This window comes from Macaca thibetana, chromosome 2 (assembly GCF_024542745.1).
Source record: "Macaca thibetana thibetana isolate TM-01 chromosome 2, ASM2454274v1, whole genome shotgun sequence".
NCBI classification, from domain to species: domain Eukaryota; kingdom Metazoa; phylum Chordata; class Mammalia; order Primates; family Cercopithecidae; genus Macaca; species Macaca thibetana.
The window spans coordinates 97,512,197-97,529,055 of NC_065579.1; the positions used below are offsets into that span (position 1 = coordinate 97,512,197).

The following is a 16,859-nucleotide window of genomic DNA, read 5'->3' on the forward strand; positions in this document are numbered from 1 at the left end:
AAAAATATACTTATTTAAGGCTGGCACTGTGGTGTGCGCCTATAGTCCCAGCTATTCGAGAGGCTGAGGTGGGAGGATTGCTTGATATCCCCGGGGGTCAAGGCTGCAGTGAGCCGCATTCATGCCCTTGCACTCCAGCCTGAATAACAGTGAGACCCTGTCTCAAAAGACAGACATTTTTATTTAACCTAGTGAGTTTTTTAATTGGAGAAGAAGATATTTTTATATGATTTTGTGTAATGTATATGTGTTACACATACAACTTTTCTTTCTATTCAGATCCATTAAACTGTTTCCATTTCATTTTATAAACGCCAAGTTCTTACCCCATGGTAAAATGAGGAGCCCTGGAAATTTCAGGTGAATTTTATTTGTAGTAATATACCTTTAAAGGTTGTGATCTAAGAACCAAAGAAACACAACGTGTGCTGTTCAGGTTTTGCTTTGCCAATAGCCTCCATGGGCTTTTAAAAAACGTTTATCTTGTAGTATAAAGCTTTTGTATAGAAAAGATGGAGTAGCTCTTTGCCCTGTTTTCTTTTCTGACAGCTGTGATGAAGTTGTCACTTGGCCAATAAGCCACAAACTGAACCATGTTTCAAAACCACATTTGCCCTTCTGGTGGCCTTGCTGATGTTTACAGGATGTTGAATGGGTTTGCAGGGTTGCTGCTTTTTTCTTTAAGTCTGTAGATTTTGTCCCAGTAAGTTTGATGTGATGTACTTTACTATCATCTGCATAATGATTATATGGCTTTCCCCCCTCCAATCTATCTGTTACATAGGCAGTCATGGCCAACCAAAATTGATGTGCCCCAGGACCTTGAGGATGACCTCACGGCCACTCCTTTGTCCCACACGACTGTCCCTCAGTCTCCTGCTCGGGCTGCTGACAGTGTCCTCAATGGCCACAGGAGCAAAGGCCTGTGTGACTCGGCTAAGAAAGATGACCTCCCCGAGTTGGCTGGACCAGCACTGTCTACGGTGCCACCCGCAAGCTTAAAACCCACAGCCAGTGGGCGGAAGTGTCTGTTCAGGGTGGAAGAAGATGAAGAGGAAGATGAGGAGGACAAGAAACCCATGTCCCTCTCAACACAAGTGGTTTTGCGCCGGAAGCCATCTGTGACCAACCGCCTGACATCCAGGAAGAGCGCGCCCGTCCTCAACCAGATCTTTGAGGAAGGGGAATCTGATGATGAGTTTGACATGGATGAGAATCTGCCTCCCAAGTTGAGCAGGTTAAAGATGAACATAGCTTCTCCAGGTACAGTTCACAAACGCTACCACCGGAGGAAAAGTCAGGGCCGGGGCTCCAGCTGCAGTAGTTCGGAGACCAGTGATGATGATTCTGAAAGCCGGCGGCGGCTCGATAAAGATAGTGGGTTCACCTACTCCTGGCACCGCCGGGATAGCAGCGAGGGGCCCCCTGGCAGTGAGGGGGATGGCGGAGGCCAGAGCAAGCCGAGCAATGCCAGCGGAGGGGCGGACAAGGCCAGCCCCAGCGAGAACAATGCTGGTGGGGGCAGCCCCTCCAGCGGCTCGGGTGGCAACCCCACCAATACATCGGGTACCACACGCCGCTGTGCCGGCCCCAGCAGCTCCATGCAGCTGGCCTCTCGCAGTGCTGGGGAGCTCGTTGAGAGCCTCAAACTCATGAGCCTCTGCCTCGGTTCCCAGCTTCATGGGAGCACCAAGTACATTATCGATCCACAGAATGGCTTGTCGTTTTCCAGTGTGAAAGTCCAAGAGAAATCTACGTGGAAAATGTGCATCAGCTCCACAGGGAATGCAGGGCAGGCCCCTGCAGTGGGCGGCATAAAGTTTTTCTCTGACCACATGGCAGATACCACCACTGAATTGGAACGGATAAAGAGCAAGAACCTGAAAAATAATGTGCTGCAGCTACCTCTGTGCGAAAAGACCATCTCTGTGAACATCCAGCGGAACCCTAAGGAGGGGCTGCTGTGTGCATCCAGCCCAGCCAGCTGTTGCCACGTCATCTGACTGTGGCCCCATCTGGCCGCTAGCACGCTTCCTGCTCAGAGCAGTGAAGACCGGCTCACTTCACTGTTCCCATTTGGTTTTACTATTTTAAAGTGGGCGTTAGGAGCAATTATTTATTACCTTTCCATTTGTTCGCCTGATGATGTGACAATGCATGGTCTTTGTGCATGCTGCTAGACACTTCTTTTCTTTTTCAGCCGAAAAGCCTATTATGTAATTTTTACATTCATAATTTTAATGTGGATGATCAGGATTAAATTAAGATGTATATTTGGAACCTCTTATAAATGGAGCACTTAGAAATTTGATGTTCTGCACTTAACTTAGAGAGAGAAAAAATGCTTTTCTTTGTGAAAAATCTGAATTCCTGTCCTGACCTTCTGTGATGTGGAAACTCTGGGCTCTGAGACACACTCTCTGGTGTCTGAGACAGAACCAAAGCAATAACGTTGTGATGCCCACAGGCCTGGAGCCAGCTAGCGACCTTGTGCCGCCCAGCCGTCCATGGCCTGTGCAGAGCAGAGGACAGTGAGTGTCTGCACTGAAAACCTTAAAACAACAATTTGAACATACCCACACCTGTTTGTCTTAAGCTATAGTGTAAAAACAAAGTTCGGGCTCTTAAAATTTAACTGAAAAAGATTTCCTTGTTTTTGTAATAGGTGAGATAAAGTACTTAGATTTATAAGGCAGCTTCCCCTGTAGTGATAAATTACAAGCAGACAATCTTATTTTGTAATGTGATGAAGTGATGATGTCTTAACTCTACTTAGAGAGTGTATGTCTGTCTAACAGAACAAAAAGATGCTCTGTGTAAATTCCTTCCTGTAGGGCACACTGCAGGATTTCCATGTAGATAGAAGAACTATAGGGCCTAGTACAGAAGGTGCACACAAATGTTGGCAAAGTTAAAACCCTATGAATTAAAACCTACTGGGATTTGGTTTTTAGGAGTTTGGTAATTAGGTTATCTCTTTTGTTATTTTCATTCAGTTATATCCTTTGGCTCAGCTAGCTCTGAATGAAAAATATACATAAAAGGGTAAAATTCACACATATAGCAAACAAAAATGCACAAAGCCTGCTTTGTAACTTTTTTTTTCTGGAATTGTTTTTCACTTTGCCTTTTCCTGCCAAAACAATAATCAAAGAACTCTTGCTTTAACCTATTCCTGTACAAAGACTGCTTTTGACCAGAGAATCATCTGTTGTGGCATTTTATCTTGTAGGACACTGTATATTGCAAATTGCTAATTATGGAAGGGGCCAGTTGCTGTTTTTTCATGCAGTGCCCTGGGAGTCTTAAAAGCAGTGCTTAGCAACATTGGTGATAGAATGTGGCTGGGACCTGGGGCCCTTCCCCACTCTTCAGCCCCACATCATGTCTCTGAGGTGATGGACTGAGACGCATCTGGTCCTGTAATTCGGAGAGTGGGCGGATCACCAAAGAACTGCATTGCTGTGGTCACTGTTTCTTCAAGTACACACTGACTCTGCTACTTTAGGATAAATATATTTTACTCAGAACTCTGAATTTCACAGTATACTTACTAAACTAAGTAAAAATGATACTTAAAATACTTATTTTACTTTCTAGACCTAGGCTAGATACGTTTTAAGCTACAGCTCTAGTTCATTGTGGTATTTATAATTTGAAAGCTATGAGAATAGATGTGTGGGTGAAGCCATAGAACATATTTGCTTGAAATTCTTGAGCAGGGATCTTATAAAGGGCCAGAAATAAGATGTGTGGTTCACATAGATAGTGAGCGTAACATCTGTATTAAACGTAGGAGAGAAGTTTATAAAGGGCATTGGCAATAAACTCTTTGTTGCAGCTGTTTTCCAAGCAGTGTAAATACTTTTTCCTGTGATTATGTATAGCCTTGGAATGGCACCTTTTAACTAACCCATATGTGTTTGGTTTCAATGGTTTTTTATATTCAGATGTATATATGGTGCTCACTTTAGGATCAGCAGTGTTGACCATTTATGCTGCATAGCTGTATTATAGCCTTATTAGTTGTTTGGTTGACCCTCGGGGTGTACAAATGTCAGTCTGAGTGGTGTCTTACTCCTTTGTTTATAAGTGAATGATTGTGCATGTGTTGTATGTCATAGTATGTCGTCACATAAAAGGGAGGGAGCGAAAAACCATTACATTAAGATAATATTGGACCAAACTACTTACTTGCTCTAAACAGTTACTTGTACCCCTTAACCTGTCTTCAAAAGTTGCATAGAGTTACAGTAGTGTATAAATTAAATATTGTGGAAAAACAGTCTTGTATTTTTCTGTATGTGTGTATATATATAATTATGTACTTCTGGCAATTCTATCTGTATTTAAAGATGTGACAATCTTGACACCAATTTTAAGAATAGCTGTGAGACCGAATTAAAGATAATCCCTACCAAGTGAAAATTGATGTGTGTTAAGAGGGTACATAATTATCAACTGATTTGGTCAGTTGCTTCCAATGCTGGTTGATTTCCCTCATTGTGTAAACATTGACAGGTATGTGACAAATGGGAAAAAATCCAAATAATAAAGTGACATATTGGTGTTCAGCAATATAAACTGTGTCCTGTGTTATATTGCTTCTCATGAGTGCAGCTTTGTGTGATCCCACCTCAGTTAGACCCAGCCTCCTCCATGCCCTGTGCCTGCACCACCAGATGTGGCTGAAAAAGTACAGGCATTACTATGTTTAAACTCATGGCCACAAATAAGAGGTGGGGCCAGGGTGCCCATTAAGTATACTTTCTCTATTTCATCTCCTTTCCTCACTCTGCTGGTCACCATGCTGCCTAACTGAATAAAGGGAAGCAATGGGAACTGTCACAAGTTCTCACCTCTGCCTTCCTCCCTTCCTTCATACACATTCCTCCTGTTACTGTGATTCCAAGGTCAGCTACTCTTACTCAATTCTCACAACCATTACCATAATCGACTTTCACCCCACCCCCCAAAAAAGAAATCTTGTGCCCTTTGGCATACTTCACCTTTGTCCGCAACTCACCTTACTCCAGCCTCATGCAACCACTTCCTGTGATCCATTTTCAATCCCATGTTAGAATCTGATAAATTGCTCACTCTCTTCCTTGCGAACTTCCCATCTCTCTGTATCTCACTTCTGCCTTGCTGCTCTTCAAGTCCAGTGGTACTTCCTCATTCTTCCAACCTCTAAATTTGGAATGTCCCAAGGTTCAATTCTGGACCCCTGCTCTATCTGCAGTGACTCCTCATCTCATTTAGTCTAGTATCTATATGCTGATAGAAGCCCAAATTATATTTAGCCCACATAGCCTGGGAACACTGAATTTCAACTACCTATTTGACTTTTCTACTTGGATGTGTCTGTGTGTCTACAGCATCTCAATTTTTACAAGTTCAAAACTCCTAATCTTTCTCCTCAAATCCTTTTACTAGTGCACCCATCTTAATAGCAACTCCTAGCCTTCAATAGGTTCATACAAGCTGAAAATCTTGGTGTCATCCACTTTTTCATCCCAACATTCAGTCTATGAGCAAATCTTACTTGCCTTTCAAAGTTGACGGCTTCTTGTTGCCGCCACCACTACCACTCTAGTCCATGGCACTCAACTGTAAATGCCTCTTAAAGGGTTTCCCTGCTTTTGCCCTTGTCTTTCTCGTTTATTTTCCACTTAGCAGTATGAGAGATAATTTTAAAGGCTAAAACATACCATGTTTTGAAAGGTGTTTAGTTTCCAGATATTTGGGGTTTTCCCACATACGTTTCTATAATTTTTGGTTTAATTCCATTTTTATCAGTGCATGCTTTGTACAGTTTAAATCTTTTGAAACTTGTTTTATGGCCCAGCATATGACCTATCTTGGTGAATGTTTCCTGAGTGCTTGGAAAGTGCTATTGGTGGAGTGTTCTACACATGTCAGTTCGTTCAAGTTGGTTGATAATGTTCAAGTTTTCTATATTCTTACTGATTTTCTGTGTCAATTATTGAGACAGGAGTGTTGAAATCTCCAACTATAGTTGTGGATTTGTCTGTTTCTCCTTTTAGTTCTAGCAGTGGTATTTTAGAAAATTTGAAGCTCTGTTGTTTGGTACATATGCATTTAAGATTGTTATGTCATATCAATGGATTGATCTCTTTCCTCATGAAATGTTCCCTCTTTATGCCTGGTAAATTATTTGTTCTGAAATCTACTTTGTGTGATAGTGATATAGTCACTCCAGCTTTTGACTTATGAGAATATATCTTTTTCCATTCTTTACTGTTAACCTATTGTGTGTTTATGTTTAAGGTTTGTTTTTTGTAGATATCATATAGTTAGAGCTTGCTTTTTCATCCCATCAGCAAATGCCTGTCTTTTACTGAGGGTTTAGATGTATTACATTTAGTGTAATTGTCAATATGGTTGAGTTTAAACCTACCTAGTTTTCCATTTGTCTCGTCTGTTCTTTTTCCCTCTTTTACTACCTTGTTTTGGTTTAACTGAGCACCTTTTGTTACTCCATTTTATCTCCACTGTTGGCTTATTGGCTGTACCTCTTGTTTCTCAGTGGATGCTATAAGATTTGCAGTACATGTATTTTATTATATCACAGTCTTATCTTAATATATCACTTCATGTAGAGTATAAAAACCTTGCAACTGTATGCCTCTACTTTCCTCTTCCTGTTCTTTATACTAGTGTTGTCATACATTTTATTTTTGTATATATAAATATTGTTTTAACTAGTTTTTAAGGGATTAAACATGGGTGGGGGGGAGTCTTTTAGCTACATATTTGTCATTTGCAGCACTCTTCATTTCTTTGTGTAGATCCACACTTTGGTTTTCCTTCTGTCTGTAGAACATTCTTTAACATTTCATATAATGCAGATCTGCTGGCATTACATTCTGTGAGCTTTTGCTTGTCTGAAAAATTATTTTTCCTTTATGAAAGATATCATTTGGTATAAAAATTGATTTACTTTTATTGCAAAGCTTGTTTGTTTTGTTGTTGAATGCTGGAATTTTTTTGTATTCGTATATGAAGTGTTGGATTTCATTTTGGAATGCAGTTACTTAAAATAATTGGATCATTCATGTCTTGCTTTTAAACTGTTAGGGTAGATCCTGAGCAGTCTTCAGTCTAGGGCTAATTTGGCCCACTACTGAGGCAGTACCTCTCTAGGGACTCTTGAGATTTTTTTCTCTTCTGGCTGGTAGGAACATGAACTATTCCCAGCCTTGGGTAAGTTCTGAGCATTGTTCAGCCTGCTGCTTTCCAGTGGTTCTTTCTCCAGCTTCGGGTAGTTTTCTCATAAGTACTGATCAGTACTCAACCAAAGACCACAGATTTTCTTTTGGAGCTTGCTCACTATCTGTGCAGCTCCCTCCTCTCTGCCCTGCACATTGATCTTGAACTTCAAACTACTTGCTCAACTCAACCAGACTATTTGGGCTCTCCCTCTCTGTGTTCTGGCAACTGTCTTTGGGCAGTCAGCTGGGGCATTCAACTCACAAGACTCACCTCATTTGCCTCCCTTCTGTCGGGTGTTGCTCAATGTCTGGAAACTATTGCTCCATATATTTTGTTTGGTTTCCTAGTTGTTTAAAGCAAGAGGGTCAATCAAATTCCTCTAATTCCATCATGGCCAGAAACAGCAGTCTAAATAGTGGGTCACTCCCCTGCTCAAAATCCTTCCATGGCTTCCCATCTCAGATTTAAAAGTCTAATCCTGTGTGGTGGCCCACAAGGCCCTCATCTGTCCTCTGCCCCAGTTACCACATCTGCTTCTCTCAACTTGCTCATTCAGCTCTGGCTGCAATAATCTCCTTCCTAGTCCTTGAAGAGGCCAAACACAGGACATGTCAGACTTCAAGTGGCTATTAATCCATGGCCCTTCTGCCCCCTACAGCTGCTCAGCAGGGAAGAGGTTTCTCCGACTTCTGGGATCTGGGGAGAGACAGACGAGAAGGGGAAATAGGATGTAGCCCTTTTTGAGCTAGTAGGGCCTAAGGACATTGTGACTACTAGGGAGAGAGTCGTATTTTTCAGGACCCCTGGATCCAGGACTAAGCACTTGCTGGACACCTCACTCTGAGCAAGGCGTTACAGATTGGGAAGTCAGAAGAGAAAAAAAAAATGGTGGTTCTTGCCAGTTCATAATGCCCTTGGAGAAGAAAATGGTGATTTAAATTAGCACAAGTTGATGGATCAGAGGTGGTGATGTGTCTGCACAGCACCGCTATCAGGGTCAGGGAATTCAAAGAAGGGCGAAGCAGGGAGGAAGAATGTAGACAGTGGAGAACTGAAGAGTGTGAGCAGGGTTCCGATCATCTGGAGGTCCCTGTGTGAGCCACAGGAGGTAGCAGTGGACATTGCTGAGACAGAATTCATTTTGCATCTTGATTCCTTTATCCTTTTACAAGGACTCCAAGGTTTCTGGATTAGAAGATGAAAAGAGTGGGGGTTGGGGTGGGGGCACTGGTAGAAACAGTTACTAACAGGAAGACCAGCATGAAGGTGGAAACAAGACTGAGTCAATGTCTGGCTGGCAGAGCTGGCTTCATGTGTGTATGTGACCTGTATACTCATTTGGGGGCACCACACTTAGAAGAGTCCCACATTAAGTTTGACGCTTTGCTGTTGTTTTAAAATTCATTGCCACATGGCACATACTCTTAAAATTGATCACACAATTGGACATAAAACAATCGTCAGCAAATGCAAAAGAAGTGAAATACCAGTGACTCTCTTGGACCATGGTGCAATAAAATTAGAAATCAAGACTAAGAAAATTGCTCAAAACCATGCGATTACATGGAAATTAAATAACCTGCTCCTGAATGACTTTTGGGTAAATAATGAAATTTAGGCTGAAATTAAGAAAGCTACCAGAAGACAAGAAATAACCAAAATCAGAGCTGAACTGAAGGAGATTGAGACACAAAAAAACCATTCAAAAGATCGAATCCAGGAGTTGTTTCTTCGGAAACATTAATAAAATAGACTGCTAGCTAGACTAATAAAGAGCAAAAGAGAGATGATCCAAATAAACATAATCAGAAACAAACAACAAAGAGGATATTATCACTGACCCCGCTGAAATGCAGATAACCATCAGAGAATATTATGAACACCTCTATGCACACAAACTAGAAAATCTAGAAGAAATTGATAAATTTCTGAATACATACACCCTCCCAAGACTGAACCAGGAAAAAACTGAATCCCTGAACAGACCAATAATGAGCTCTCAAATTGAATCAGTAATAGCCTACCACCCCCAAAAAGCTCAGGACCAGACAGATTCACAGCCAAATTCTACCAGATGTACAAAGATGAGCTGGCACCATTCTTGCTAAAATTATTCTAAAAAATTGAGGAGGAAGGACTCCTTCCTAACTCATTCTTTGAGGCCAACATCATCCTGATACCAAAACCTAGCAGAGACACAAGAAAACTTCAGGCCAATGTCCTTGATGAACATTGATGCAAAAATCCTCAACAAAATGCTGGCAAGCCAAATTCAGCAGCACATCAAAAAGCTTATCCATCATGATCAAGTAGGCTTCATCCCCAGAATTCAAGGTTGGTTCAACATATGCAACTCAATAAATGTGACTCATCACATAAGCAGAAATAAAGACAAAGACCACATGATTATCTCAACAGATGCAGAAAAGGCTTTCAACAAAATTCAACACCCTTTCATGTTCAACTCTCAATAAACTAGGTTCCTCAAAACAGTAAGAGTCATCTGGCCGGGCATGGTGGCTCACGCCTGTAATCCCAGCACTTTGGGAGTCCGCAACTGGTGGATCATGAGGTCAGGAGTTCAAGACCAGCCTGGCCAACATGCTGGAACCCCGTCTCTACTAAAAATACAAAAATTAGCTGGGTTTGGTGGCACATGCCTGTAGCCCCAGCTACCTGGGAGGCTGAGGCAGGAGAATTGCTTGAACCTGGGAGGTGGAGGCTGCAGTGAGTGGAAATCATGCCACTGCACTCCAGCCTGGGCAACAGAGTGAGACTCTATCTGAAAAATAATGATAATAATAATAAGAGCCATCTATGACCAACCCATAGCCATGTCATACTGAATGGACAAAAACTGGAGCATTTCCCTTGAAAACTGGCACAAGACAAGGATGTCCTCCCTCACCACTCGTATTCGACACAGTATTAGAGATCCTGGCCAGGGCAAATCCTGACAAGAGAAAGAAATAAAGGGCATCCAAATAAGAAGAGAGGAAGTCAAACTATCCCTGTTTGCAGACACATGATTCTATATCTAGAAAACCCCATAGTCTCAGCCCAAAAGCTCCTTCAGCTGATGAACAACTTCAGCAGTCTCAGGAAATAAAATCAATGTACAAAAATCACTAGCATTCCTATACATCAACAATAGTCAAGCCAAGAGCCGAATCAGGAAGGCAATCCCATTCACAATTTTCACAAAAGAGTAAAATATCTAGGAATACAGCTGACCAGGAAGGTGAAAGATCTCTACAATGAGAACTACAAAATATTGCTCAGAGGTTGCAGTGAGCTGAGATCGCACTACTGCACTCCAGCCTGGGCGACAGAGTGAGACTCCTTCTGAAAAACAAAAAAACAAACCAAAAACACTGCTCAAAGAAATCTGAGATAACACTAAAAAGTGGAAAAACATTCCATGCTCATAGATAGGAAGAATCAATATCATTAAAACGGCCATACTGTCCAATGCAATTTACAGGTTCAGTGCTATTCCTATCAAAATACCAATGACCTTCTTCACAGAACTAGAAAAAACTATTTTAAAATTCACATGGAACCAAAAAAGAGCCTGAATAGCCAAGGCAATTCTAAGCAAAAAGAACAATGCTGGAGGCATCATGTTACCTGATTTCAAACTATATTATAGGGCCACAGTAACCAAAACAGCATGGTACTGGTATAAAAACAGACACACAGACCAATGGAACTGAATAGAGAGCCGAGAAATAAGTCTGCACACCTACAACCATCTGATCTTTGACAAAGCTGACAAAAACAAGCAATGGGAACAGACTCCCTATTCAATAAATGGTACTGGGATAACTGGTTAGCCAGATGCAAACTGAAACTGGACCCCTTCCTTACACCATGTACAAAAATCAACTCAAGACAGGTCAGAGACTTAAATGTAAAACCCAAAACCATAAAAACCCCGGAAGACAACATAGGCAATACCATTCTGGACATAGGAATGGGCAAAGATTCCATGACAAAAATGCTGAAAGCAATTGCAACAAAAACAAAAATGGACAAATGGAATCTAATAAAACTAACGAGCTTCTGCACAGCAGAAGAAGCTGTCAACAGAGTAAACAGACAACCTACAGAATGGGAGAAAATTTTTACAAACTATGCATCTGACAAAGGTCTAATATCCAGCATCTATAAGGAACTTAAATTTATAAGAAGAAAACAACCCCATTAAAATGTGGGCAAAGGACATGAACAGACACGTCTCAAAAGAAGACATACATGTGGCCAACAAGCATATGAAGAAAAGCTCAACATTACTGACTATTAGAGAAATTCAAATCAAAACCATAATGAGATACCATCTCACACCAGTCTCAATGGCTATTACTAAAAAGTCAAAACAGACGCTGGTGAGGTTGTGGAGAAAAAGGAACTCTTATACATTGTTGGTGGAAGTGTAAATTATTTCAGCCATTGTGGAAAGTACAATTCCTCAAAGAGCTAAAAACAGAACTATTAACATACCAAGGGGTATATACCTTTGATATATACCCAAAGGAATATAAATCATTCTATCATAAAGAGACATGCACATTTATGTTCACTGTAGCACTATTCACAATAGCAAAGATACGGAATCAACCTAAATGCCCATCAATGATAGACTGGATAAAGAAAATGTGGTACATATACACCGTGGAATACTACGCAGCAATAAAAAAAAGAACCAGATCTTGTTTTTTGCTGCAATATACATAGAGCTGGAGGCCATTATCCTTAGCAAACTAACACAGGAACAGGAAACCAAATACCACATGTTCTCACTTACAAGTGGGAGCTAAATGATGAGAACACATGGACACATAGAGGGGAACAACAGACACTGAGGCCTACCCAAAGGTGAAGGGTGAGATGAAGGAGAGGACAGGAAAAATAATAGATACTAGGCTTAATACCTGGGTGATGAAATAATTGTACAACAAACCTCCATGACACAGTTTACCTATATGACAAACCCGCACATGTACCTCTGAACTTAAAAGTTAAAAAATAAAATAAAAAAATTTTTGGAGACAGAGTCTCACTCTGCCAGGCTGGAATATGGTGGCACGATCTCAGCTCACTGCAACCTCCACCTCCTGGGCTCAAGTGATTCTCCCACCTCAGTCTCCTGAGTAGCTGGGACTACAGGCGTGCGCCACCACACCCGGCTAATTTTTGTATTTTTAGTAGAGACAGGGTTTCACTGTGTTGCCCAGGCTGGTATCGAACTCCTGACTTCAGGTGATACACCTGCCTCGGCCTCCGAAAATGCTGTAATTACAGGTGTGAGCCACTGCACCCAGCCTAAGATAAAATTCTCAAGAATGTTTGAAAAAGGGCATTGCATTTTCATTTTACACTGTGGATTCTGCACCTGACTGAGGGATCCCTTTGTAGATCTGTGCTCTGCAAGTATTGAGGAAATGCTCTCACCCCTGAGAATGGGAGACTTTGGTGAGAGCTTAGGCTGAGAGAAGGCAGCAAAGGCCTGAGACAGAAGCCCAGGGACCACTCAAATGTGGGGGTGGGGAGTGGAGGGCCAGAGAGTGGGACACCAGCAGGTAAGCCTGAGAATTCTCACAAAGGCTGTGCAGCCTGGGAGCCAGAGGTCCCCCTGAGGCCGAAGGGAATTTTTAAAAAACCTAGAAGTAGGTCCTGTGGGGGCCTCTCTGGAAGTGTGAGGAGAGAGGGGGTTAGAACACAGGTGGGTGCTCAAGAAAGGAATGGAGGGTCTTGGAAATGGGAATTCTTTCCCTCTTAGCTACCCTGCTCCTGCCCCTGGCTCTGCCTGGACACCTTCCCTTCCATAGCTCTCTCCAGCTCACCCATGCTGCTCTCAACCCGAAATTCTCATTGCCTGTCCACTGACTCATGACCTGTGTGCCACGAAGAGCCTCAGAGGAGGGCCGGGCACAGTGGCTCACGTCTCTAATCCTAGCACTTTGGGAGACTGAGGTGGGCAGATCACCTGAGGTCAGGAGTTCGAGACCAGCCTGGCTAATAGGGTGAAACCCTGTCTCTACTAAAAATACAAAAATTAGCTGGGCATGGTGGCGGGCACCTGTAATCCCAGCTACTTGGGAGGCTGAGGCAGGAGAATTGCTTGAACCCAGGAGGCGAAGGTTGCAGTGAGCCGAGATTGCACCGTTGTACTCCAGCCTGGGTGACAGAGCAAGACTCTGTCTAAAAAAAAAATAATAATAAAAAAAATAAGGCTGGGCATGATGGCTCACGCTTGTAATCCCAGCACTTTGGGAGGCCAAGGCGGTGGGTCATAAGTTCAGGAGATCGAGACCATCCTGGCTAACATGGTGAAACCCCATCTCTACTAAAAATATAAAAAAATTAGCTGGGCAGGGTGGCAGGCACCTGTAGTCCCAGCTACTCGGGAGGCTGAGGCAAGAGAATGGTGTGAACCCGGGAGGCAGAGCTTGCAGTGAGCTGAGATCGTACCACTGCACTCCAGCCTGGGTGACAGAGCGAGACTCTGTCTAAAAAAAAAAAAAAAAAAAAAAAAAAAAAAGTCTTGAGCAAAAGAGGCACGGTGTGTGAACCTCTTCTCAAAGGCAGACTTCAGAGTCTTAAAAGCCAGAGAATGTGGATGTTATTCTGATGGAACCCCACAGAAAGGGATGGGCAGGGCAGGCTCTTGTTTGCATTTCGTTTGCAGGGGGCAATGAGACTCAGAAAAGGAAAGAGTCTTGGCCAGGGATGCACTGTTAACCTGATCCTGGAGCCCACTCCTCAGGCTGCCCAGGTGGGTGGGGAGAGGTGTGAGAAGATGGCACTATCTTGACTTTGCCTTTGACCTTTTGGTAACAGAGGGCTGAGGAAAGCAATTATTAAGGCAATTGACTATAGGAGTCCACTTTATACCACACTCAAGCTGTTGCATAACACATGTATATGCATCTTGTTACCTAACACCTGAACAAGTCAAAATTCCGTGACACATCTGGTCCTAAGAGATTGTAGGCGTGTAGATGATATTAGGTGAAGCCGCTTCTTATACCTCATGATGAGGAACCATTCGGATTCAGGGGCTAAGACCTGGGCTCACAACATTTCCCAAAGAATTCCAGTGCTAGGAAGCTTCCCTGGTCTGGATGGCCATTCCCTGGGACCAGCTGTCTGAGAGGAAATTGGAACTAGGCAAGAAGTGTCTCTCAGTCCCCAAGATGCCTTCTGTCCATTAGGAATCAATGTCATTAACATGTTTGTGCAAGAATTGCAGCAAAATCCTGGACATATTTTAGGTGGAGGCCTACCATGTCACTGGATTCAGGTTGTTATTGCGAATTCCAACCTGCATTCTTCCTTCTGCTGTGGTGCAAATGCCAGCAGCTACAGAGCCATTTATAGCTGGAGAGCAGCTCCTGCAGCAAACGGCTTACAAGGGCACCATGACCAGGCAGGGCACCCCAGTATGGTGGCAGAAGGGCGGGCAAGTCCCAGAAAGCAGTCATTTGTGCCACACTATTGCCCTCCCTGTCTTTATTGACCCCACTTGCTAGGACAAACTCTGGGTGCCAGTTTGTGGCCTTGTGTTCTGGGAAGGGGAGGTAGAGGTGACGTTGAGTTGCTCTTCAGTCTTCCTTAGGACGGAGACACCTTTGGTTTCTGTTTTCTAAGCCAGACAGTTATGTAAAGGGAGGTACATATCCACGTATCCACGTCTACCCTACTGTTGCCCTTCTGGTTACTTTTTCAGAAATATACAGTGATTTTCCTTGTACTGAGCACACTTTAATTTGATGATTTGGCCAGAAGCTCTTCACACCTCAGCTGGTTGCCCAGGCCTGGGCCCTGGGAGACTTGGGGGTGCGTTTTCCTTTCTCCCACAGAGGGTCCGCTGGCCTGGAAGCTCTGCCCCCACTTCTTGCGGTGACTGCATCTATCCACCCCCTGGGCTGTGGGACTCTCAGGTGAGAACAGGAGGTAATAATGGGTGGGTGGGAATAATACAAGTGAAGGAGCCTCATAATCCATGTGCTCTGTGCCACTGTTTTCCCCTTTCACTGAAGAAATTCACCAGCACTATAAGATCTAGCGAGGAGGCCACCTTTCTTGAGCCAAATGCAATCAGCGTGATCTGTACCACAAACTTAGGGGACAAACTTCATCAGACCTCCCTTTTCTATCATGTGAGGCCCCCACATACCAATCAGCAGGAAGCCAAGGGTTTCCTCCCTCCTGAGTGGAGACTGCTGCCATCTCTGAATTGCCCAAGAACCTCCAAGGCTTACAGAGGGTGGTGGGAGATGTCAGTCATCCAACGCCAGGTAGGGAGGAAGCTGGTCTCTTGGGTCCCGCACCTTGTTACTCCTTTCTGCTTTGGATCCTGTTCAGGCCCAGGACACTTGTGGCTCTAGATCCCTGACAGCCCCATAGAAGCACCCCAGACCTGCCCCCATGGTGACAAGTCAGCAGGGAAGGAGGCTGGCTCTGCAGGGGCCTTCAGCATCAGCTGCTCCTGGGCAGAAATCAGCAAGGCCCTTTACCCTGCTATGGTTCTCGGATTTCAGTGTGCAACAGCATCTGATGCAGGCATTGTCAAACATACAGATTCCTGGGCCAAACCATCACCATGTGGCTTCTCAGGCCTGGGTGGTGGCACTGGGCATCTGCATGGAACAAGGTCTAGACGATGCTCTCCAGGGGTCTGTGGCCACACTCAGAGGAACGTAAGGCCCTGTTGCTGAGCCTGGCCCCAGCCAGGCTGGGTTCAGGTCTTGATTGGGGCCCTGGGCTAGCTCACGAGACCTCCTAACTTTGACTCTTAGAGGGTTGGGATGAGCGGCTCCCCACACCCTTCCATGGTGCCTACTTGACTGGGTCCCTTCCCAGGACCAGGAAAAGCATCTTCCTTCCCCTCAAGTGACTGTGGCCCCTCTTGTGGTCCGGGCAGAAGGGTGTTCCCAAGCCTGAGGACACAGCTGCCCTGGCTGTGTCCTGTTGGGCTCCTGCAGGTGCTGGAGGCTCCAGGTTCTGTCAGGTCCCTTCTCTTCTGTCAGGTCCCTTGGATGGGGCATGGAGCGCATGCGGGGAGGCCTGGAGTCTGGCAGCTTTGTAGACCCAGCTACTGGCAAGAAGTTCCCCAAGGCCCACGCTGTCTGGCTGTTTATCAAGGCACTGGCCAGGCACTGTCCTTACAGGGTCATGGGGTTCTTAAACTTAGTAAGGACCAGTCTGGACCCTTCGGTCCTCAGTGTGTGGCCTTCGGCCTTCCTCCTTCCTGTTGCTACTTTCGTGCTGGAAGAAGGGCAGGAGCCGCAGGGTCTGAGTCTGGGAACACGGGTCTCAGGTGCTGGGCAGAGGCTGTGGGGTAGTGGGACTTGGCAGAGATGGCAAAGGACAGATGTGGGTGGACATGGGCTATGGAGAAATCACTTGAACCCTGCAAACCTCAGGGTTCCTCTATTAAATGGGGACAGCGTGAGGCAACTGTGACCCAGAGGGCACTTGACTAGCTTTGCTGCAGGACCGGTTGGCCATGAGCATTCGCTTATTTGCTAGTGAAGCTGCTAAAATAAAGATTTGTTCTCAAGTCTGAGCTTTTGAGCTGCTAATGTGGAGTACGCAGTGTGGCTGCTGTGAGGGGG

At 44.2% G+C, this 16,859-nt stretch overlaps 2 protein-coding genes across 4 annotated transcripts in view; one reads left to right on the forward strand and one right to left on the reverse strand.

Annotated features, from left to right (window-relative positions):
- The window catches only part of SNRK (SNF related kinase), a 63,091-nt gene extending 58,507 nt beyond the window's left edge, over nucleotides 1-4,584 (forward strand). For all 3 annotated transcript variants that reach the window (XM_050780377.1, XM_050780376.1, XM_050780378.1), the window contains one exon: nucleotides 785-4,584. In XM_050780377.1, the coding sequence (XP_050636334.1) occupies nucleotides 785-2,003 (1,219 nt within the window). In that variant the 3' untranslated portion in view covers nucleotides 2,004-4,584. The remainder of the gene's footprint in view (nucleotides 1-784) is intronic.
- Nucleotides 1-16,859, reverse strand: part of HIGD1A (HIG1 hypoxia inducible domain family member 1A) — a 1,051,097-nt gene that overhangs the window by 549,914 nt on the left and 484,324 nt on the right. The window lies entirely within an intron of this gene.